The 22,273-nt window shown below is 48.1% G+C and overlaps 1 protein-coding gene across 3 annotated transcripts in view; it reads left to right on the top strand.

Annotated features, from left to right (window-relative positions):
- The first annotated feature begins 46 nt into the window (after positions 1-46).
- ZNF395 (zinc finger protein 395) overlaps positions 47-22,273 on the top strand; it is a 39,443-nt gene continuing 17,216 nt past the window's right edge. The window contains exon 1 of one of the 3 annotated variants that reach the window (XM_081237511.1): positions 47-137. In XM_081237511.1, the coding sequence (XP_081093637.1) occupies positions 100-137 (38 nt within the window). In that variant the 5' untranslated portion in view covers positions 47-99. Of the gene's footprint in view, positions 138-747; positions 824-868; positions 987-22,273 lie in introns of those variants that run through there. The other 2 variants (XM_081237512.1, XM_081237513.1) reach the window with 2 other exon arrangements.

Genomic DNA, 22,273 nt, shown 5'->3' with positions numbered 1-22,273 from the left:
AGGCTAATAGTTAACTTTCTCTCACGTTAATTCCAGAAACAGCAAATAACGCCTCACTTTACAACTACAAACGAGTGAGATCGAGTAAAATGTCATAAAATGGAGAAGACAACATTAAAGCAAAGGAAGATGGAAAGGTTGGTTCCAGCGTTCCCTCCCTCTCGCCTTTCGCTCACGCTCGGCGGGTCGGGGCGGCGCGGCCTGGGTCTCGATCGCCCCCGCCAAGCGCCCGTCGGAGGCGCCCGGAGCCCGCTGGCGGCATTTCCCGCCTTGGGGCGAGCTCGGCCTCTCTCGGAGAAGCCTGTCCCGGAGCCCGGCCTCGAAAAACAACAGCAAGAAACTTTGGCTCGGTGGCCGGTTCAGTGAAAACAGGCTAAGACTCAAGTTTGGTTCGGGGCTGCAGCCGCCGGGTCCGATTTGGGGGTGGGGGCGGGGGCGTCACCACTCGGTCAGGTTCAAGTGCGCATGTGCGCGAGGAGTCGCTCGGGCACTTATTGAGCGCCCACTGTCTACGAGCGGCCGGGGGTGTGTACGCCGGGCGCGCGCTGGGGGGGTATTGGGGCGGGGGGCACGGGCGCGCGTGGCCGGCGAGGGCGCGCAGGCGGCGTGCGCGCGCGGCGCCGGGGGAAGGGGGCGGGGGACGGAGGGCGCGGGGGGGGCAACGGAGGGAGGGCGGCGAGGGGGTGTGTCCCCCGCCTCGCCCCGGCGCTCGCTGGCTGGCGCGCGCCTCCGCTCCCTTCCCGGGCGGGGAATCCGGGCCGGGTTGTGGCCGCGGCCGCGTACGTGAGCGCAGTGTCCCGGAGAGGGAGGGCAGGCCGGCCAGGTGGGCGCGAACGGAGCCTCGGCGGGCGGGCGGGCAGCCGGAACGGAGCCGGGCGGTGGGCCGCGCCGGGTGGGCGGGGGCCGCGGCAGCCGCAGCCCCGAGCCGAGCCGAGCTGTCCGAGCGGGAGCTGCCCGGCCCGCGCCACCGCTCGTGGCGGGGCGAGGTGAGCTACGCGGGGACCTCGCGGCGCTGCAGCCCGGGGACGGGGGCGGCCCGGGAACTTCCCACGCTCCGCACGCCCGCGGGGGCCGGGCCGGCGACAGGAGGGCCCGGGAGGCGGGCGCCGCTGGGGCAGCGGCCGGTAGGGGCGCGGGGGCGCTGCGGCAGTGGCCGCGCCGGCCGGGAGAGGGTGGCCGCCCGCCCTCCCGTGCGCCGCCTTGTTTATCTCGCCCGCCGCCGGCGCTCGCCGAGGAATCCCCTCCCCAACTTTGAGCGCTGGCCGGGAGTCGCCTCTCCGCCGGAGGGTGACCTGCCCCCTCCCTGACCCTTTCCGGCCGGGCCGCCGGCCCAGTTCTCCCGGCTCCCCGCGCGTTCCTGCCCGCTCCGCCGAGCGGCCGGGCGGGCGAGTGCCGCGCTCCGGGACGCGCGGCGCGACACACCCTCCACCTCGGGGGCTGGCCCCCACCCTCCCGGTCCCCTTCTGCCCTTCTGTCCACCCCGCTTGCTTCTGCGCGCCTTCACCCTCTCCTCGCCGGCGGCCCCTGACCCTCCTCAGTACTGGCACTGTGGGCATGTGCGGTGCCCGGGTGGGGGCCTGGACGGGGAGTTTGTCATGTGCAATTTCAAAGGCAGCATTTTCTTTTCTGCCTGGGAATTCAGGGCTCAGCGCCTTCACTTTGGGACGGACGCAGTAACCTAAAGAAGCCCACCTGCCAGGCGGCGAGGGGGGTCCCGCTGCCCCCTTGATTGCAGGCAGCCTGGGCCAATGCTCGGTGGCTTTGGAGCGCTTCTCGTAGGCCGGCGTTCTTCTGATGCCAGGCGGCCAGGTGCAGGGGTTACCTACAGGCCACCGGTCCGTTCTTTACACCCCCTTTTCTAGAAAAGTATTTGGTGCATTTTGCCTGGAAGTGAGTGATCAACAGGTATTGAAGGCCTTTTCGACACCCTCCTAAGATGTTGTGTAAACAGAGGTTCTGGGTCTCAGGGAACTTGAAACACCAGGAAACATAGCAATGAAGTTCAACTCCACAGGTACCTCTGGGGGGCTGCTGCGTTCTCCGCACCGTGCCAGGTTCTCTGGGAGATAAAAGGCACTCAAGAAATCTAAGGCCTCAGAAAGCCTGCTGACCAGGTAGAAGTGATTTGAGAGCTCAAGTTCAAATTAATGTACACAGACTGCGTAAGTGACTGCAAATGCTGGGGGACAGGGGGACTATCAAAGGCAAGGTCAGAGTTGGGGAATGGACTTAGAGTCCTAAGTTAGGAAATAAGTTATGCACGTGAAGGATAACCGGCAAAGGCCAAAGCACCGGAGGAAGAAGTAACCGGTGTGAGGTCAGAAAGGGACTGTGGAGGAGAAAGAGATTCAAACAGTTATCTCAGTGAGGAGGATGCAAAAGATACATGAGATGATTCCCTCCAGGGTCTCTAACCTCGGGGGCCGGGGGGACAGAAAGTCTTGAGCACGGGAAAGAAGACCTCAAGATAGGGCACAATGACCTGGCAAACTGCGAGGTGTAGAATAGGTGCTGTTGGCGTTCAGAGAAGGCATACGGTAGGAATCGCCAGAACTGTATTTCTGGAGTGTGAGACCTTTGAGATGGGCCATGAGGTGCAAATGAACATGACTTTTCCTGAGAGACAAGGAGATGGCCTTGGCCAGACCAGGAGATGTTTCCTGAACAGTAGGAGATAAAGATAGAGAGGAACAATGGTTGAGGTTGCGAGCGTCCTAGAAAGCCAGACTGGGGGATTGCATTTTACTGTGTGTGTACTGGGGAGATAGTAAAGGTTTCTGAGCCAGAGACTGATGTAACGAAAGAGTATTTGGAAAGATTTTTAAAAGTGATGTTAGGAGACAAATCAGTTCGTAGGCTGTTAAGAGTTGTGGAGTGCCCAGGGCTTGGACTGGGATAACTGGAAATGGAAAACGGGGTGGATTTTAGAAGCATTACTGTTGAAATAATCTGTTGACAGGGGCAGGGTGAAGGAAGGAGATGAATGGAAATTAATTCTTTGTGGAAATTGATTACACGCCAGGGCCTTGGAGCTGCTGTAGTTGGTAACTTGAGAAATCGGAAATGTGTGTTTTGGAGAGAAGTAATTGACACTCAGGCTGCAGGGAAGTTTCTTGTGTTTGCCAAGACGTCGAAACATAGGTGTCCTGCTAGCAGCTGTGGCTCTGAGGTTGGTGGGAAACCAGGGTGTGTAGGGTGGAAAAGGCTGCCAAAGCCGGGGAGGGAAGGCACTCCAAGGGATGTCTTCTTGGTCATGGGGTGGGGGGCAGTAGAGGATGCTCGCGAGGGGGACTGGGGGTCTGACTTGGAAGGCTCTGTTCTGTCTTGCCATTCAGAAGATACCACCTGGTCCTGAACATGAATTTGGCAAAGCAACTCGGAGGAAATGAGGCTCCAAGGAGGATGGGCCACTTCTTCTGCTAACCAGGAGGGTGGGATTGGAGATTGGAGGGAAGTAGAATGGAATTCACTAAGCACATACATTGCTGGGCTTTGACATACGTTGAATTTTGCTCTCCACCGAGACCTTCAGTCTAGTCCTGTTGTCCCCTTGTAGATGTGCATGGGGGATGCAACAAGATGAGGGGCAGCAAGATGATCTAAAAGAGGAAGGAGAAGATTTTGGGCCTAGGGATAGTGCCTTTCCCAGGGACAGGTCCCCCTAACCAGAGCCCTTGCCAGTTCCCAGGAAGCCAGCGACCAGCCCGCAGAGGGGAGCTGGGGTTTCTCCTGAGCTCTGAATTCTGCTTTCCTGTTGCAAGGGTGACTTAGGGTGATTTGCTGAACAAATTCCCGAAGCCTCAACTTGCAGCATCTGAGGGCTGGTGAATTTGAAGGGTGATTGCAAAAAGTTGCAGAATGAGCGAGAACGTAATTGCAGTTACTTAGCCTCCCTGTTTCTCTGAGATGCAGGATCAGTGAACTAGCAGGGGAAGCTGACTCGTGTGGGGAGAGGTAGCCACCAGATATTTTTTTCTTTTTAGAGAATATATGACTGTCAAAAAAAAAAAGTTGCATGGAGCACTGGTGGAGCTAATCTACTCGTTAGAGAGCAGTGTTTTCTACACTGTTTCGACCGTGACCTACATTAGGAAATAAAATTTACATCATGACCTAGTATACTCAATCATGTATGTAAAAATCTAATTTAAGTTCATGAGTGCTACCTCGTTTGCTTGGTGCAATCTCCTCTGGTACTTTTATTTTCTATTCCATTATTTTTCATTTAAAAATGCTTATTGTTTCCCACTAAGTCGATGTAACCGGTCTGTAATGGATCATAACTCAGAGTTGGAAAAACAGCTATAGAGCATTTTCATATCTAGGAAGTATTTAGGAAGCTGCGCCTGGGCAGAGCTACCCTTAGTCGTGCTGGAGGTGGAAGGAAGCAGGAGGAAGGGATTGAAGGGTAGGAGAGATAGGATCCACCTGTGATTAAGGAACAAGGCAAGATGACAAAATGCCAAGATGAAAAATAAGTAGCCATAGGGCTCAGGAGAAGGGGCCGTGCTTGTTTGACTTGGAAAAACTTTCTGGAATAGGGAAGGAAGTCTGGGAAGAACCCTTTGGGGTGTCTCATGGTGCCTCACAGGTGGGGTGTGCATCACGGGCCACAGCTTGGAGTTCGGGGTGTACATAGTGTGCAGAAGAGTGAAGAACAGAGGTCCTTGGGGGAGAGGAGGGAGCAGTCAGGCTGGAAAGGTCGGTTAGGATCAAAGGGCAGTGGAAGGGTTGTAAATGGGAGGCCCGAAGAATGTGTTCAACCTTCAGATGAGTTGTCGTTGGGACCACGCAAAGGTTTTCAAAAATTAGGAGCAATCCAGAAAACCTGTGGAGTTGGGACTCTGGTACAAAGAGTCAGAGCAGGCAGGTCTGTGCAGCTGAGTGGCGGCTGCCCGCTGTGGGCGGGAGATGGCCCGGGGCCCCCAGCCGTCCCAGTTCCCGTTCTCTCTGTTGCCTCAATCCAGTCGAAGTCAATTCCCTGCTCAGCCCTGCAGCCCTTTGGGTTTGTGACCTGAGTTTTCAAGAGACTCGAAGGCCAAGCAGGGACTTTGGGATTGAGTCCCTGGCTCTGGGTGGCCACCGCAGGGATTCGGGTAGGAGTGTGACATGGAATCTGAGAGCCTTGTGTGCAAAGCATTTGTTTTGGGCAGGTGAGCAGCGCTTTCTGAGTTGCTGCCGGCTGGCACTGTGAAATATTTTTCTGATGACTGGATGATACTAATTAGAGACGGCTTTGGGCTGTATTCTCTATGGTGAAGCCAGTTTCTAGCGACCCCAAGATCTCTCAGGCCTTGCCATTTTCCACTTCAGGCTGACCTGGTTAGCTGGTGGCTCCTGGCACGTATCCTCTGAGAACGGTGTCGGGGTCATAACTTGGTGAGATGTGAGTCATGGCCGCCAAGTGCCGTAAGACGTCTTACTAGATTCTCAGGAGCTTTGGTTCTGTGAGTCAGTAATAAAGGAACGGCAAGGAGAGGGGCTGTGTCACTTCTTATTTCCTTCTTCCTAGGATGGGCCCCGGGGGTAGGCCTCCAGGATCCTGAGATTGAGAAGCCAGGATTCGTAATGACCACGGGATAATTGGTTCAAGGTGTGAATGCAAATGACTCCTGGAAAACTAGGCTGATTTGGGACCAGCTGAAATGAATAAGTTCAGATCTCTGTGGTCTGGAGACAGTTGGGTTTACCCTGGGGGTCCACAACCACCTGTGATTCAGAGCCCTTCCCTAGGGGAGCCACAGGTGACAGGGACTGAATAAGAGCCACCCTGCTTTATACAGGTACGCAGTCTGATTATTTTAAAATACAGGTTTTGGGGAAAAAACGTAGAAACTGAAATGCTTTTTGCTTAATTGCTTGAAAAAGTGTGCCCTTAGGATGCAGGGATAATCAGAAGTCAGCCACATCGTATCAAATTAAACCCATTTCCTGTTTTATATGATGGTTACTAGATCAGAGAAATGGTGCAGCAGCTATAGTACACTTTGTCTTTAGTAAAGTACTTAACAACTTCTGAAGATATGAAGGTCCATATTAAATAAGTGGTAGAATGTGGGCTGGATGGTGTTATTAATTTAATTTGATGGTCATATGCAAAAACTGTTAATTAGTGGCACTGAGTCAGCCTGGTAAGGGGTCTGAAAATGAGTGCCATAGGGTTCTATTCTTGGCCTTGAGCTGTTCAACATTTATTCCAGTGTCGTGGATCAAGATACAGAAGGTATGTTTGTCAGCTTTGTTGATGGCATAGAGGTGGGAGGAATTGCTTATTTAGTAGATAAACCAAGGTTCAAAGACATCCAGAATGAGGGCCCAAATTTAAAAAAGAAATTCAGTAAGGGATAAATGTAAAGTCTGATTTAGTTTTTAAAATTTGATTTGTAATGTTCATACATTCTGGTAAGATAATTCCACTTCTGGAGACCACATCCAAAATGTAGATGATGCTTTGTGCACAGAGATTATTTAGAGGTGTTTTTTTTTTCTTTTTTTCTTAAACTATAATGGAAAATTGGAAACAACCTAAATACCCAATGGTGCGCATGGGCTGGAAGTAATCCGAAAGTGATTCCACTAATATTCCGTAATAGTGGAATATTATGGCCATTAAAAATAATGTTTAGGAATAATTTTAAAATAACATGGACAGATGTTTCTGCTAAAAGTTAAGGTGCATCTACAGTATGATTTCAAATCTTAAAGAAACAAAGTGCATAGAAAATGACTGGAAGGAAATTTACTAAAAATTCTAATACCAAAATACTAATATTGGTTACTTCTAAATGGATGAGTTGAGTGACTTTCTTTTTTTACATTTTAAATTTACTATTTGTATTTTTTATAGTGTGTATGTATATCACAGTGGAAAAAACACTACCATATATGTAAGTATATTTTTAAAAATATACTTTATTTTTTAGACCAGTTTTATGTTCACAGCAAAACTGAGAGGAGGGTGCAGAGAGTTCCCACATACCCCCTGCCCGCCTCACATGCACATCCCCCCACCATCAACATCCCCTACCAGATGGTACATTTGTTGTAACTGATGAACCTACACCGTCATAATCACCCAGAGTCCATAGGTGACATTAGGGTTCACTCTTGGTGCTGTACGTTCTGAGTTTGGACAAATGTGCCCACCATTATAGTATCATATAGAGTACTTTCATGGCCCTAAAATCCCCTGTGCACTGCCTATTCACCCCTCCCTCCCCACAACCTTTGGTAACCAGTAATCCTTTGACTGCCTCCACAGTTTTGCTTTTCCTAGAGTGTTATACAGTTGGAATCATACAGTATATAGTCTCTGCAGATGGGCTTCTGTTACTCGGTAATATGCATCTAATCTTCCTCCATGCCTTTTCGTGGCTTGATAGCTCATTTCTTTTTAGCACTGAATAATATCCCATTATCTGGATGTCCCACAGTGTATTTATCCATTCACCTACTGAAGGACGTCCTGGTTGCTTCCAAGTTTTGGCAATCATGAATGAAGCTGCTATAGACACCCGTATGCAGGTTTTTGTGTGGACATAAATTTGCAACTCCTTTGGATAAATACCAAGGAGGGCAGTTGCTGGGTCATATGGTGAGAGTGTGTTTAGTTTTGTAAGAAAGCACCAAACTGTCTTCCAAAGTGCCTGCACCATTTTGCATTCCCACCAGCAAAAGAAGGAGAGTTCCTGTTGCTCTATATCCTCACCAGCATTTGGTGTTGTCAGTTATCTGGATTTTGGCCATTCTCTTAAGTGTGTAGTGGTATCTCATTTTAATTTGCATTTCCCTAATGATTTGTGATGACATCTTACGTGCTTTTTTTGTTCTCTGTATGTCTTCTTTGGTGAGGTATCTGTTAAGGTCTTTGGCTCCCTTTTTAAAATTGAGTTGTTTTCTTATTGTTGAGTTTTAAGAGTTCTTTGTATATTATGGATAACAGTCCTTTATCAGATGTGTCTTTTGCAAATATTTTCTCCCAGCCTGTGGTTTGTCTCTTCATTCTCTTGAACACTGCTATTTTAAAAACATTTTATCGTTCAAGGACAGGATGGGTAAAGGTAGATGATTCATTTAGTGACTAATCTTGAGTATTTACCTGCGTGTGTCAAGCACTGACTAGGTACTGGAGTCAAAAAAAGAAGACTGACTCAGTCCCTGACCTGAAGTTGATGATCTGATTGAAAGGGGGAGACTGACAGGTAAACAGACAAGCACAGTGTAACCCTGGTGGTCCTCCAGGTGCTGAGGAGGGGGCAGCTCATGTGGGAAAAAAGTTTTGAGATTGTTCTGGTCATGAGTTAAATGTGAGCCCTGAGTGGGATGAGGCTTTTTAGAAATTGAATCCCATTCATAACTGGATCAGAAATTCATCAGTCCAATCACAGGGTCTAGTTTTAATGACCTCTGCTGGTCATGTGACATTCTGACCACTGGGGAGCCATGATTTAAAAGAAACATGAACAAACAAGGCTTCGCCCACAGGAAGGAGACTAGGATGCTGTGGGATCAGGAGTGACCGGAGTACATTCATGGGGTGGGTGCACAATAGCACTTTTCAAATATTTTCGTGGTTATGAGGTATAGGAAAGAGTCGACTTGTTCACTTCTGCCCTGGTGTTGCAGTATGACCAACGGATGGAACAACTGCTTTATCCTCTCTAGCTTCAGATTCTTCTTCTGTAGAATGATTGCATTACATGATTCCTTATCCACTGAATGATTACACGAAGGTGATGAGCTTTAAGGTTCCTTTTAACCCTAAAGACTGGGAGAGCAGATTTCAGTTCTATCAGAAAAGGGATTTTCTAGCTGGCAGGCCTGACCAACAGTGGAAATGTCTGCCCGTGGAGTAGTGAGCTCCCCATCATTGAAGGTATTCAGGTTGGGCTGAATGCTGTGGATTAGGGGTGCTGTAGAAGAGAACAGGTATTAGGCTGGCCTCCAAAGTTCTTTCTAATCCTTGGGTTATTGTGTGACTTGTCAAAGCTGAAAGATAATGTGGAATATGGAATATACCTCTAGTGTGTAGTACTGGGGTCAAATCATTTTAAGCTCTTTAAAAAAATGTTAATAGGTGGGTCCTAACGTTTTCAAGAGATCTTCTGGGGTTATTTTAGAAAGGAGGAAGAGAACTATTCCAAGGTGGGTCAGGACTTACTCTGTGGCCCCAGAGCTGCTGAAAATGGAACTTTGTCTTTAGGAAAAGCAAGAAGGTGGGTGTGGGGTGGAAAATGGCAAACAACAATAAGTAAAATGGATCGACATACGGAAGACTCATATGTTTATTGGCCGGTTGTATTCAGTATAATGAATGAATCAAGATGGGGACCTTTAACTGACTCCTGGGTCCTCTGCTTGGCTGCGGAGGATCTGGGAGTGTCCTTGACCATCTCCTTCATTTTCTCCACTGCAGATTTATATCACCAGGTGCAGCACGTTAAAAACCATCCCAACATCAGGGACGAGTCTGAACCTTGTGATTGCTCTGTAGGCTTAGTGACAGAGGGAACAAGGGACAGATTTAAAGAGACTTTCGGGTGGGATTTTCCAGGAATGCATATGTTTAGTTGCTATCCGACAGTAAATTTGTGGTTTGAATGAAAAATTTTTTTGTTTTTGCATTTTTATTATTTGTAGCTTACACGTGGAAGTTTAATTTTGCCTAAATTTTACTTAAATATATGGTTTATTTAGAATCCACCCTGATTATTTAAAAATGTTAGATTTTCTTCCTGATATTTTTGGATGACTTCTTTTGCTGCTGGGGACACTGCAAGGGCTAAGTCACTTAGCAAACATTTCTTAGAGAAACTCCACAAGGAGAACAGAGGTTTATCTCATCTTTTGGAGAAGAACACAAGATTTCTGTCGCCAAGTGATTCATGCCTACATTTTGGCATTTGAAAGAAGTCAGTATTGGGCAAGAAAGTGCTCTCTTCACGTGGAGTAATTTCAGGGTGCACACCTAGGGGGCGTCAGTTTTCGACGTATGTAAAAAATGTAGGCAGAACTTGGTAATTGGAACTTAAGTTGGAAGTCTTTGTGCACTTGATAAAGGGCCCAGGCCGCCTTTATCTCAGTATCATTTGGACCTCACACAGTGTATGGCACGTCATCTGTGCTTGTCGCATTGCTGTGAATCGGCTCCCAGGGCCACAGAACAGCGGGTATGGGAAGAACTTAGGGTATCATACTTTTTTTTTTTTAAGGCAAAATATGATAAGAAGTAACAGCTCTCAGCCTTTTTTGTCCTTTGAGTATTGGGAAGCCATAAAACTCTTTTAGTAAAAACAACCACACTCAATGGTTGTTTTTCAAAGTGCAGGGGGAATGAAAAACTCCCTGTCCTCTATTTTTCTTCTGCCGAAAACGAATTGCTCCTGGTGCGCCGTTCTTAAATTCCTGTGTCCTCTATCCATTTTAATCTTGTTATCTATTTTTATGGTGACTGTCGCCATGGTACTTGTGCTCTTTACATAGCACAGCAGAGATTTCAGATGTCTGATAGGACAGCTCAAAGTTCTGCTGCAGCTAGCAGAGAAACTGTACTGGGGTAGTTTGTTTTGTTTTGTTTTGTTTTTTAAATTGAGGTGTAATTTGCATACAGTGGAATGCTCAGATCTGAAAGGTGCTGTTTGATCAGTTCTGACAAATGCATTTTAAGACAGAACACTTCCATCACCTCCGAAGTGTTCCATGTGACCTTTTCCAGTGAATCTTCCCCCGATTGGAAGGACCACAGCTCTGATTTCTATCACTCTAGGTTAGTTTTGCCTACCCTAGGTCCTTAATATTAGAGTTTTGTGTTTCTAAGGACTTTTCACGTAGTGTCTTGAAGAGGTGGAGGTGGAGGAGTGTCTGTGTTGAAAAATCAGCGTTCTGTGTGGTTAGGTGGCCCTGGGGGAGTAAATGATATTTTGGAGCTTTCCTAATGTGGTGGTCAGATTCTTCCTTCTCATTAGCCCACAGGATCTGAATTTATGTTGGAAATCCTTATTCCCGGATGGAAGAGTCTGAGGTGCAGCCGGCTAGGCCTGGTGTGGATTACGTGTGGTTGGGCGAGGGCTGCCATTATTGGCAAGTCCGTGTGCACGTGTGCGTGCGTGCGTGTGTGTGTGTGTGCATGCGTGTGTGTGGTGTTGGAGAGCTGGAGTGCTCAACTAGAAGAACTGAAATCGCTCCTAGGACATCCCTTTGAATTACCCAGAAGTCCCCTTACAGGCCTTTCTCTTTTTTCTTGCCTCTTCCTTGAACTAGTGTATAAATTGAACGGTCCACAGAGTCACAGAGTTGGGCTTCTAATATTGAAACAGGATCTGTGTTGCAGAGCCCACTTCTTTGCACTGCTGAGCGCTCAGCCTCCCGGGAAGCGTGTGTAGACTGGAGTAGAAATTGCCCCCAAACACGTGACCGAAATGTACGGAGCAGGGTCAGTTTCTTTCTTTTTAAAAAAAATTACATGGTGAAATGAAATTTTCATTACACAAGTACTACTTGAACACATTCTCTGTAGGGGGAAAAAAAATGCAAACCTTCCAGAGCAAACAAAATCTTCCTTGACAACCACTCCTAATCCCAGCCCTTCCCCAGAGGTTAACCACTGTTAGGAGTTTGTTGGTATTCTCCAAATGCTTAACATACTTGCATTTATACCTAAAGAACTTAAAAGAAGCTAAGTGCACTGCAGAGTAGTAGTGTGCTGGCCCCCTCCACCCCACTACATCTCAGGGATGGCTTCCTGTCTATATGTATAGGTCTTATTGATTTTGTTTAACTCCTGCATAGCCTTCCTTAGAATCAGAAGGCTAAACTGTTGGTTGATTTAGCCTAATTGATGGCCATATAAGTTATTTCCAAATCCTCTGCTGTTACAATAAATATGGCCGTACATGCCTCTTTGCCACACACGTGAGTGTTTCTCTAGGGTAGATCCTGAGAAAGGGGACTTGCTAGGTAACAGGGTACATTCATTTTAAATCTTAATAAAGACCCATTACAAGGTCGGTTCCAAGCTTAGATTTAACGCAGGCCGGGCATACATGAGATGGCCTCAGACACGAAGCAATTGTTTTCTAAGAATGGGGCAGGCTTTAGGGTGTGCAAGTGTGTGGCCCCATGCTTTAGCACGGTTTGGCTGGAAGGGTGGGTGTTGGGAAGGGCTCCGCTTAGCCCCATAGTCAGTTCTGTCTGGCCCCCTGAGGACTTTGGCCTGCGTGTTGGTGAAGAATCACTGGATGGGTGAACAGCAGTGGTGGACTCTGGATGGTAAAGTCTAAACCGAGTTCATTCCCTAGCTGTAGATCTTCAACGCGTCTGTGATTCTTCTCCGTCCGTCTTTAGAATACAAAGTGTGGCCTCACACTAATTATACAGCACAGATCTATGAATGTCACTCTGGAGCGTATTAAGTGCTTTAATGAACAAGTGCTGGGTGTGGGATGCAGGAGGAGCTCAGCGAGGCCTAAAGTTCTCTAAAGTCAGGGTCTGAAGCTGAGGCTCCGTCATTCTTTTTTTTTTTTTTTTTTTTTTTTTTTGCGGTACACGGGCCTCTCACTGTTGTGGCCTCTCCCATTGCGGAGCACAGGCTCCGGACGCGCAGGCTCAGCGGCCATGGCTCACGGGCCCAGCCGCTCCGCGGCATGTGGGATCTTCCCGGACCGGGGCACGAACCCGTGTCCCCTGCATTGGCAGGCGGACTCTCAACCACTGCGCCACCAGGGAAGCTCTCCGTCATTCTTCTATTCAGTTCATCGGCAAGAGCCTGCACGTGTGTCGAGTACCGGCAGATTGTTTAGAACACTGGTGTTTTGGTTCTGCGGCTCCCCTTGCCCTGGGTTTCTGGCGAGTCAGTGCTGCCCTGTGTGCTGTGTAGGTCTGCACGGGTGAATGTGGATCCAGATCTGGGACAGCTGGAACCCGGGACTGAGCGTCAGATTTGGGGGGTTCTCTCAGAGGCTGGTCACACTCCGCCTCGGGGAGGCCTGGCAGTGGGCCTTGAACCGCCCTGGGCAGGGCACCAAGATGGAGGTTTCAGCCAGAAGAGGAGGGCAGGGTTGGGACCTGTGTGCTGAGAGCAAGGTGAGGGGCCGGGTCACGTGGGCTCTGCTTTGGGCCACAGGGCAGAGCCAGCCGGCTGGGTGTTGAGCTCTCGAAGCAGGGAGCCCTGGGGTTGGTTCACCGTGGCCAGCTGGCCTCTAAATGGAATACGCTGGATTTCTCGGTTCCCCTGTCTTGCCGAAATCAGTTCTGTTGGGATTTCAGTTAATCAGCGGCTCACCCGTGGTCAACTCCTTGATTCCCTTGAGAGTCAGTAGTTGTATTACTGGTTCAGGTTGAATATCCTTTTGCACTCTCAGTTTCCAGATGCCAGCGGGACAGCGGCTCCTAAGCTCTCCGAGTGGCCCACCGTGTCATTCAGCTGTCTAGTGCCGGTCTGAAATCGGGGAGCAGGGGAGGCGACACATCTGTTGAGGTCCTTTCACGTGCTGGGCACTGTTCTCATTTTTCATGGTGAGGCAGGAAACTGAGGCTCCGAGGTGGTGGCTTGTTGCCGAAAGCCACACAGGTCACGGTGACGGGCTGCCACGAGCCCTTTTCCTGGAGAGGCGTCCTCGGCAGTGTGCCCGGGGTTAGCTTCTCTAGCACATTCTGTTTCCATTTTGAGGAGCCAGTGTTAGTTGCTCAGGTGTATCCAGACTTTTTTTTCCCCTCAGCCACAGCATTCCTGGGGGATGGGACGCATTCCCGTTGGTCCTGGGGGAGATGCTCCAATCCCAGGAGATCAGAGCAATCTCCGGGGAGAAGGTGACAGAGTGACAGCCTGAGGAGCCACTGCCATCCTGAAACAGAAAGCCTGTACAGTCCGCCGGGAAGTCAGAAGGGAGGGAAAAGTTGGCTTAAAAGTTGATCTGTGGAAGCCTGTTATCGCCCTCCTGGCTAGACACATCTATCCCCTTGGCTGGTCAGCCATCCTGGTCTTGGAACGAATTCTGGCACCCAGCTCTTATTTCAGGTTTTTAAATGTTATCAGCCACTAGAACGTTCTGTCATCCCAACAGCACGTGTTTCTTATCTTGTGACTTATAACTGCCAAGATTACACTTTTATTTCCCACTGGCTGGTTTGGCACCGGTGGCTCCCAGATGAGAGTTGGATTCTGGAGGGGTATTTTGGGCACCTTGATCCCTTCCCATACCTGTTTCTCTTTTCTGGTTTGGTGTCTCTAGTTGGCCCATCCTGTCTGCGTTTGCATGGTTTCTCATCTGTAATTTTGCATCTCCCACTCCTGGCCCGGCCCCCGGCCCAGGTGGTTCCTTTCTTGGGCACCTGCAGCCCTGTGTGCTCTGATTATCCACCCCTGTAGAGGGCTGCTGCCTTTTTATTACCTATTGATTCCAGCCAGGAAAGTCACCAGGTGGCTCTCACCTTCCCTACAGCTGCCGCCCCCCACCGTCTGTTTATTTAGCATAGTCAGGGAATGTGATTATTCATTCAAATGACTGTTGACTTCCGAATAGTTTTTATGCTTTAACCATTTCAATGAAAAAATAGAGAGAGAGAGCCTGCATTTCTCTGCCTTCAAAGTGGGAGAACATAAGGGGCCCCTATCTTGTATCTCGGGGTTGGCACCTCAGGCATCATGATCACAGAGCTTTTCTGGCGTGTGCACCCCTCAGGGCCTTACACTCACGGGTCCTGGACTGTTAGGCGTTTTAAATTCTCCCCTCTGTGTTTTATGTTTTGGGGGGTGGTTCTTTTATTGCCACCTTTCTCTTTTCATTATTGTAAGTGCCTCGAATTGATCCTTCTTCCCAATGAAACTCACGCTTTCTTCCTCAGAGCGTTCATTGTGAGAATCAGACAAGGCAATGTGAAGGCACTGGGGCTGGGAACTCTGGAGCCCTTCCAGCCCGAGCCCCTGTCCTACCGCTGGGTCTCCCCTTGAGGGGAAGAGAGAACGAGTCCAGGGAGGGGCCAGGAAAGCTGCAGACACCCCAGCTGGCTAGCTCGGGCAAGTCAGTGGCCTTCTGGAGGAACCTCAGTTTTCTGAGCTGTAAAATGGGGATTAAATTGTCCCTCCCTGTTTCCTTGAGTTGCCAGGAGGTCAGAAAAAAAAGGAAGCCTCGAATGTGTGTATCAAAGTGACTGTAAACGCAAATGCCATTCAGGCATTCATTGGCGGTTAACTGTTCAGGTTGGAAGCTTACCCTGCAAACTGCTGGAGGGAACTGTAGGTTCTGGGAGGCTTGTTCTTGCGGAGATACTCAGCTCCTGGCTCCCTCCTTCCTGCTGGCTCTGGGTAGGGTGCTGAGTCAGCAGTCATCCGTCTCCGTGCCTCCTGCGTCTCACATAGTTTTGGTACAGCCAAATCAGGTTTAACCACAGTGCAGGCACCCACATGTATACACATGCATGCGTGCCCCGTGCATGGACGAAAACAGTGCTGGATCATCTCTCCCTCTCACATGGCACGTTCGTAGGCATGCTTTTACTTATCCCTGCTTCCTTATAAAGCATTCTCTACCTGTTTTCAAGAAAACACTGCTATCTTAGGACCGAGTCCGAACACTGAAGCGCTACTAAGACGTTATGACTATTCTTCATTTTTGGGCGGGCAGCAGGTCTTTTTTCTTACAACACATTATTTTTTAAATCTGGGGCTCTTCTCACCTATGGGAATAGCATCTCTTCAACATCATAAATTTGATGGGATAAGCAAGGGCTTGCCGTCTAAGGGAGATGCAGTCCATCGGAACTAATAGAAGTAGTTACAGATCACTGAGCCCCGTGTGCCCGGTACTGTGCTAACAATTGTCTTGTTTCATACAGAGTAGTGTATGCACAGCAGAGCAATGAATAAAGGGCACTGGTGGTTTTGAAAGCAAATGGGGAGCTAGGTGTGAAGGAAGGGGAAGTGTAGTTCTGGGCTGAGCTGTGAAAATGCTTTCCTTCCCTGCTGGCAGTGCAAACAGAATGGTCTCTTTCACTTGATTGAATGGCTGTTGTGCAGTCAGACCAACAAAAGTATTTGTTGATCAGGGTCATTTGTTATTTGCTGGAGAAAACTCAGTGTAACCAGATCAGGTGACCTATTTCTGTGGCCCATCTGCTGGGATATGAAAATAGCACGGCTATTTGGGGCCCTTATTTTCTCCTTCCATTTTTCTGTTACATCTATTACTCAGCGATGGGAAGGCTGGACACTCAGTTATAGGAAACGCTGTGGAGAGGATCCAGCCCCGAATGGGGGATGGGCAACCTTTAAGATCCCTGCCAGTCCTGACTGTCTAATTCTAATTTTACCCATAGTCTAAACTATTATACATTGAGGCAGTGTAATCCAGTTTTTAAAAACCTTCAGACGTTCCACAACTAAAGATCCTGCACGTGGCAACGAAGATCCTGCATGTTGCAACTAAGACCTGGCACAGCCAAACAAACAAACAAATAAATAAATAAAATATTAAAAAGAAAAAAAAAAACTTCAGAAGAAGACAACAATTAGAATGACCTGAGAATCCAAATGGTCATTCTCTGAACAGCTGATTTAGAAATCTTGGTATTGAATCAATTACTAATATGCTCAGTGCTGTGACCTTAAGCTCATATCATGAAAACCTAAAATGCATACCACACATTTAAAAAATGGTGTAACAGGACCTGATGTATAACTTGAGAGACCTAGATGTTTTAGTGCAGGCCCTTGGCTACCCTTGGAGGTTTTTCTGTCCAAAGCCAGGCTGGGAAGAAAATCCTCTGGGAAGAAACGGTCAATATATGCTCAGTGAAGTGATTTTTTTTTTTTTTTTTTACTTTTTCTGGAGAAGGCACCCCAGAAGAAAATAAGGCTTAAGAAACTACCAGGCAGCATTTGGGTGGTGATGGTGGAGTATGACAACTTACCTCTTTCTGCCAAGGTTCAGAGAGCAAGGACCACAGACATATTTGCATATAGTCATCAATATACTGCGGACACACATGGCATCTCTCAACAGAGATCATCCCTGGCCAAGAATTGCTGAAAAATGAATTGTTTTGGACAAATGAATTGTCCTATTCTCCACTGAATTCTGTTATAAAATAAAAGATGTGGTGTGCTGTAAAGTTTTGACCTTTGCATGAGCTTAGAATGTCACATTGAAAAAAGAAATGAAGTTAAAACTTTACAGATTTAAAAGATCTGTAAAAGATCTTCCCTGGTAGCACAGTGGTTAAGAATCCGCCTGCCAATGCAGGGGACACGGATTCGAGCCCTGGTCCGGGAATATCCCACATGCCGCGGAACCGCTAAGCCTGTGAGCCACAACTGCTGAAGCCCGTGTGCCTAGAGCCCGTGCTCCGCAACAAGAGAAGCCACTGCAATGAGAAGTCCACGTGCCGCAACTAGAGGAAGCCCGCACACAGCAACGAAGACCCAACACAGACATAAATAAATAAATAAATAAAATTAAAAAGAAAACATTAGCGACTTTCTGATAAAAGATTAAGAATGATACGCAAAATATTAGCCAAAGAACCCAAAACTCAAATTGATGTTCTGTGCAGTGGTTACCAGGGGAGATCATAGGGTAGAAAGCTTAAGGTTAGTGGAGAACCTGAAACTCTTGGAAGAGGAGTTAATGCCCGGCACCTTGGTCCCTAAATTGTTCATTAGAGAGGCAGCAAAGCACCCATGCTTTGGCAAATGGGAGTCTTACTCCAAACTTCACCCTCCTTAACGACAAAAAAAAAAAAAAAAAAAAAAACCCACCACCAAAAACCCCATTAGTTGTGTAATGAATCAGTTTGACTTTATTACCTGTGTCCTGGAAGTGCTACTCGGTGACGTCATGGCCTGTTGCCATGGGAGGTAGGAGAGAGCACCCGTTGAGCGTGAGCGCATGCGCGCGCGCACGCACGCACACAGGGATGTGCTGAGACCTGGGATTCTCCGGCAACAGTGACGTGTCAAATGGCAATTTGCAACTTAGAACCACAGAGAGGGTTTGTTTTCCTATTCTGTCTGTCCCAGTTATTTAACTGATGGCAGATGTCCTCATTAAGGGCTATTAGCGCATCAGAAGATGTTTGCTGAGCCTGGAAAAGGGCTAACCCCTTTTACATGGACCAAAATACATCTTCTTGGGTAGCCAACCCCTCCCTGTGGGTGACAGTGGTGGGGTGAGAAGCAAAGAGGACTCGGGATATCTTAAAACTGTACATCAGCCAGGAAGTCTTTTTTAGCATGAGTTTATGTTTCGGTCAAGGACTTCTTCGGTAAGTCGAGAATGTGACATTGTAAAGCTGGATTTGACTGTGTGTTGAAACACTGTTATTGTTACCCTGAAATAGATGTTTCTTGATTTCTCTTTGCCGAACCAGAACCGTATGGCACGTTAGGGGCTGGCTGGTTATTATGGACCATCAATAGCTCCCAAGAAAGAAACCAGTAGGGGGGTGAGTTGAAAGTAGAGATGAGGGAAGAAAGATTTGAAGGAAGCGGTGGTTACATTGGTAGAAACATGCTGGGAGGGGGTTGGGACCCTCCAGCTAAGGTATAAAGTAACAGGCCGTCCTGGAAAGTCCCTCTAGAGTCCAGATTAACCTGGATCCTCTTCCTGCCTGCATGGGAGACCTCTGTAGGTGCTTGAATTCACTTCCGAATCCCCGAAGGACTTGAGGGATGGTGTTACCTGTTGAGCCATGTTCCTACTGTAATGCTGATCAACACACCTGGCCATCCTGCCCAGCCTACATTTAATCTAGATTCATGTTTTTTCACTTCCATGCTATAAATCCTCAGTGTAAATTTGGCTAAGCTTTCCCTTAACTTTTGGGATTGATTACATTATCTCTCTGCACCCTCTCAGAGGGCAATATTGTGTATAAAGGTCTTCCCAAACCGCTAAATGATTAACAGTGACCTGGACTGTTGAACAAGGTTGGAGGAAAGCATTGGCCTTTATTTTGTAGGTGGGAGGTTAAGATGCAAGTGGAGAATGGGTTTTCAAGGAAAGAAAAAGCACACAAGGAGACTTGCAGGATTGGGAGCTGGTTTTTTGTTTGTTTGTTTTGCTTTTGCTTTTTTTTTTTTTTTTTCCTGTAGAGGTTCGCTGACATAGGGGGAAAAAAATACCATGTAGATGAAAAGCAACTTGAGTGTTTTATTTTGAGAGATCTCACACCTACTGGAATAACGGTAGGATCATGCCCTTTGACACCAGATAGACATGAGTTCAGTCCCTAGTGGCTGCCTTTCCTGGTTGTGTAGCCTTGGCAACCTAACCTCTCAGTGGCTCAGTTTCCTCATCAGACATAAAAGACCGTATCTTAAGTCACTCTGAGGATTAAATTAGATACAATTTGTGAAAGCTGGTGCTATTAGGCATTTAATAAAAGCAGTTTCCCTTCCTTCTTTCTCTTCTGCTTTTAAAAATTAAGATTTGGGCGCACTATAAATAAAACAAATAATAAAAGGTATTTCAGGGTGGAATTCAGGCCAGTTAAAGGTGAAAGGCCCGAGAATGCATGTGGGAAGAAGCCGGAAGTGGGCAGGTTCACCAACTGTGCAAATCCAGCAGGCTTTGGAAGGTGCAGCCTCACAAACCAAGTAAAATGCGTTCTTTACATTAAAAAAAAAAAAAAAAGACTTAACAAAAACATCGTCAGAGTCTGTTAGCCAAATATTTCAGGCTCCGTCTGGAAGCCCAGGAATTTTGGAAATACTACCCTTTCTTCATTTCAGTGGTAGAAACCTCAAACTTCCTGCTGTGGAAAGTGGGGGTGGCCACTGTGTTTTTTTCTTTTTTCTTTTTTTTTTTTTTTGGGTCAAGAGCAGGATTGTTTCTTTCTCTGGATGGATGCTGCCATCTGATGTCTCTAAGTGGCACTGTGGCTTCACTTCTAGCTCAGCGACATTAAACTGAGGGTTTGAGGTTCTTGTTTCTGGCTTGAGGCTTCGAGGATGGTGGTAGGTGACTGAGTTTTTAAAACCAAATTAGCACCAAATCAGCTTGGACATTTTTTTTGGTAGTGGTAAAGAATTTACTCCTTATTTTTTATTCCTTTTGATGACATACATAGTAAAGCTTTCCAATAGAGTGTTACTAAATATAAAGTCACCAGACACCTAGAGAGGAACTCTGTAGGATGCTGTGATTTCGACCTTTTTCTTATCTCTTTGCTTTCTAGGGAATTCATGGTGGAGATAGCATACTCTCTGATTCTAGCCCTTGAAGCTCTGAGTAAAACACTGATAAAAATGTGCCAAACCCTTTTCCTCTGTATTTGCCACTTTATTCTTATCTTTTAAGCTTATTTTTACCCTTCACATTTTGTTATTGTGGAGATGTGTGCTGAGCATACTTTGCTGGGATGGTTTTGGGAAGGAGGCCAGGAATCGGGAGACGTGAAGATGGCATGGGACCCAAACGAAGCCCCGAGGTACTTCTGGACAAGGGTGAAAAGTAAAGAAGGTTTATGGAACTATTCAAAGAAAGTTTGAACCTGTAGCTGTGGTGCAGTTTTCTCCTGGCATGGGTGCGGCCAGGGGCAGAGGGGTGGGAGGGAAGAGAAAGGCTGCTGGAACAGTCTCTGGAAATGCCAAGCTTAATAGACAGGGGTGGAGTTAGCCTCATGGACATTCCAGGTAGGGAAATAGTGTTGGTATTGAGTCCGTGAAAATCCTAGTATTTTACACCTGCCACAGCCCCGGGGATATGCTCTGTACAAATCAGTTCCTCGACTAAACACTGACTGGAGAAGTGAGTTACCAGGCAACAGAGGACCCGGGGCAGCAGAGATTCGGAGTGTGCTGGGGCTCCCAGGGGGAATGAGCCGCAGGGTGGCTGAGGAGCTCCCAGCGCTCTGGGGAAGGGGCAGCGTGAGTTCGCAGGGTGCCAGGTCTGATTCTTTCCCTTCCGCCAGCAGACCCGGGAGCAGCTGTGTCCCCCCGCCCCCCGGTAGCGATCCACCCCTCGAGCCCTGTGCGGATGCGAGGGATTCTGGTTTCTGGGGGTGAAGGGACTGCAGAGTTCTGACCTGTTGTTGGGTGACCAGTGGAAGTCAGCTCTTGGAGAGGCGTTGGTGGGAATGAAGCTGCTGACAAGGGTAACCAGTAGCCTGAGGACGGGGGGAGGGAACCAGGAAGGAGGGTGTGCCTGGGCTTGTGAGCACAGAGCTTGACCCTCTGGTGCTGGGCAGTACCTTGTGACCCGGGTCATGACATGGACAGCAGAGATGGAAGTCAGTGGAGTCCAAGGAGGTGAGAATAGGGAAGCAGAGGCCATAGGTCATGGGCCCCAGGCAGAGGGTATCTGGGAAGAGGAGGGGGAGCATGGTGTCGTCCTAAAAAAACACAGACTTTGAAGTCAGTAGGTCCTGAGGGGCCCTGATTTGGCCTTTTACCCTGACCTTGGTCAAGTCTTTTCATCTCTCTGGGTCTTTGTTTTTTTTGAGAACAGAATAAGGATGGATACTAATGGTACCTGTGGAATGAGAGAATGCCAGTACCTGCACTTAGAGTCTAGCACATAGGAAATGCTCTTCAGTGTTAGGTGTGAATACAATGTCTACACATAAATGAGGTGTTAAGAGGTGAGCTGTCCAAATAACCTGGGGGGTGCACCTTATTACCTAAGGGGGGGGGAGGGATTATTCATCATCTTTTTAAGAACATGAAAGGTTAGTCTAATACGGAATTATTTAGAAGCCTGTGTCCAGAGGGCTTCTACTGGAACGTTCTCATTGCTCCTTGAAGGTTGATAAGGGGAGTATTAGCATTGTGACTTACAGATGAGGAAACAGGCTCTGAGTGGGGTCCACAGTGCAGCCTGAGGCAGATCTACTGTGTTTTCCCTGCATCCTGCTTAGCTGGGAGGCTGTGGATCAGGGGTGGGATTTCCCAAGAGCAAGCACGTTGACTGTTTTGAATCTCTGAGGTCCCATAAGATTGACTTCCTCCTTTCTGGAATGGTGTAGGCACCTGAAGGTCAAGGGGTGTCCCCCCACCCTGCCCTGGGGCTTAGAGAGTGCCCGCTGGTTAGAACCCCGCCTCTCAGGCAGGAGGATTTTGACTAAAGGAGCATCACACCAGGCTTTCTGGTGGTGTCTCCTTCCTAACTCTTCTTCCCTATAAAATGCAGAGGACAGCGCTCCCCAGTGCCCTGCTTTCTGGAGTATGATGTGTGGGGGTGAGCTGATACCTCTGAGCACGCAGAAATGATGTGTACGGTTTCCAGAGCAGCTCCTGTCCATCGTGGGGTGACCGTGCAGAGGCCTGGAATGGTTCTTG

The sequence above is a fragment of the Mesoplodon bidens genome (genome assembly GCF_964165515.1).
Source record: "Mesoplodon bidens genome assembly, chromosome: 6".
NCBI classification, from domain to species: Eukaryota; Metazoa; Chordata; class Mammalia; order Artiodactyla; family Ziphiidae; genus Mesoplodon; species Mesoplodon bidens.
This window is presented reverse-complemented; position numbering and strand designations above follow the sequence as displayed.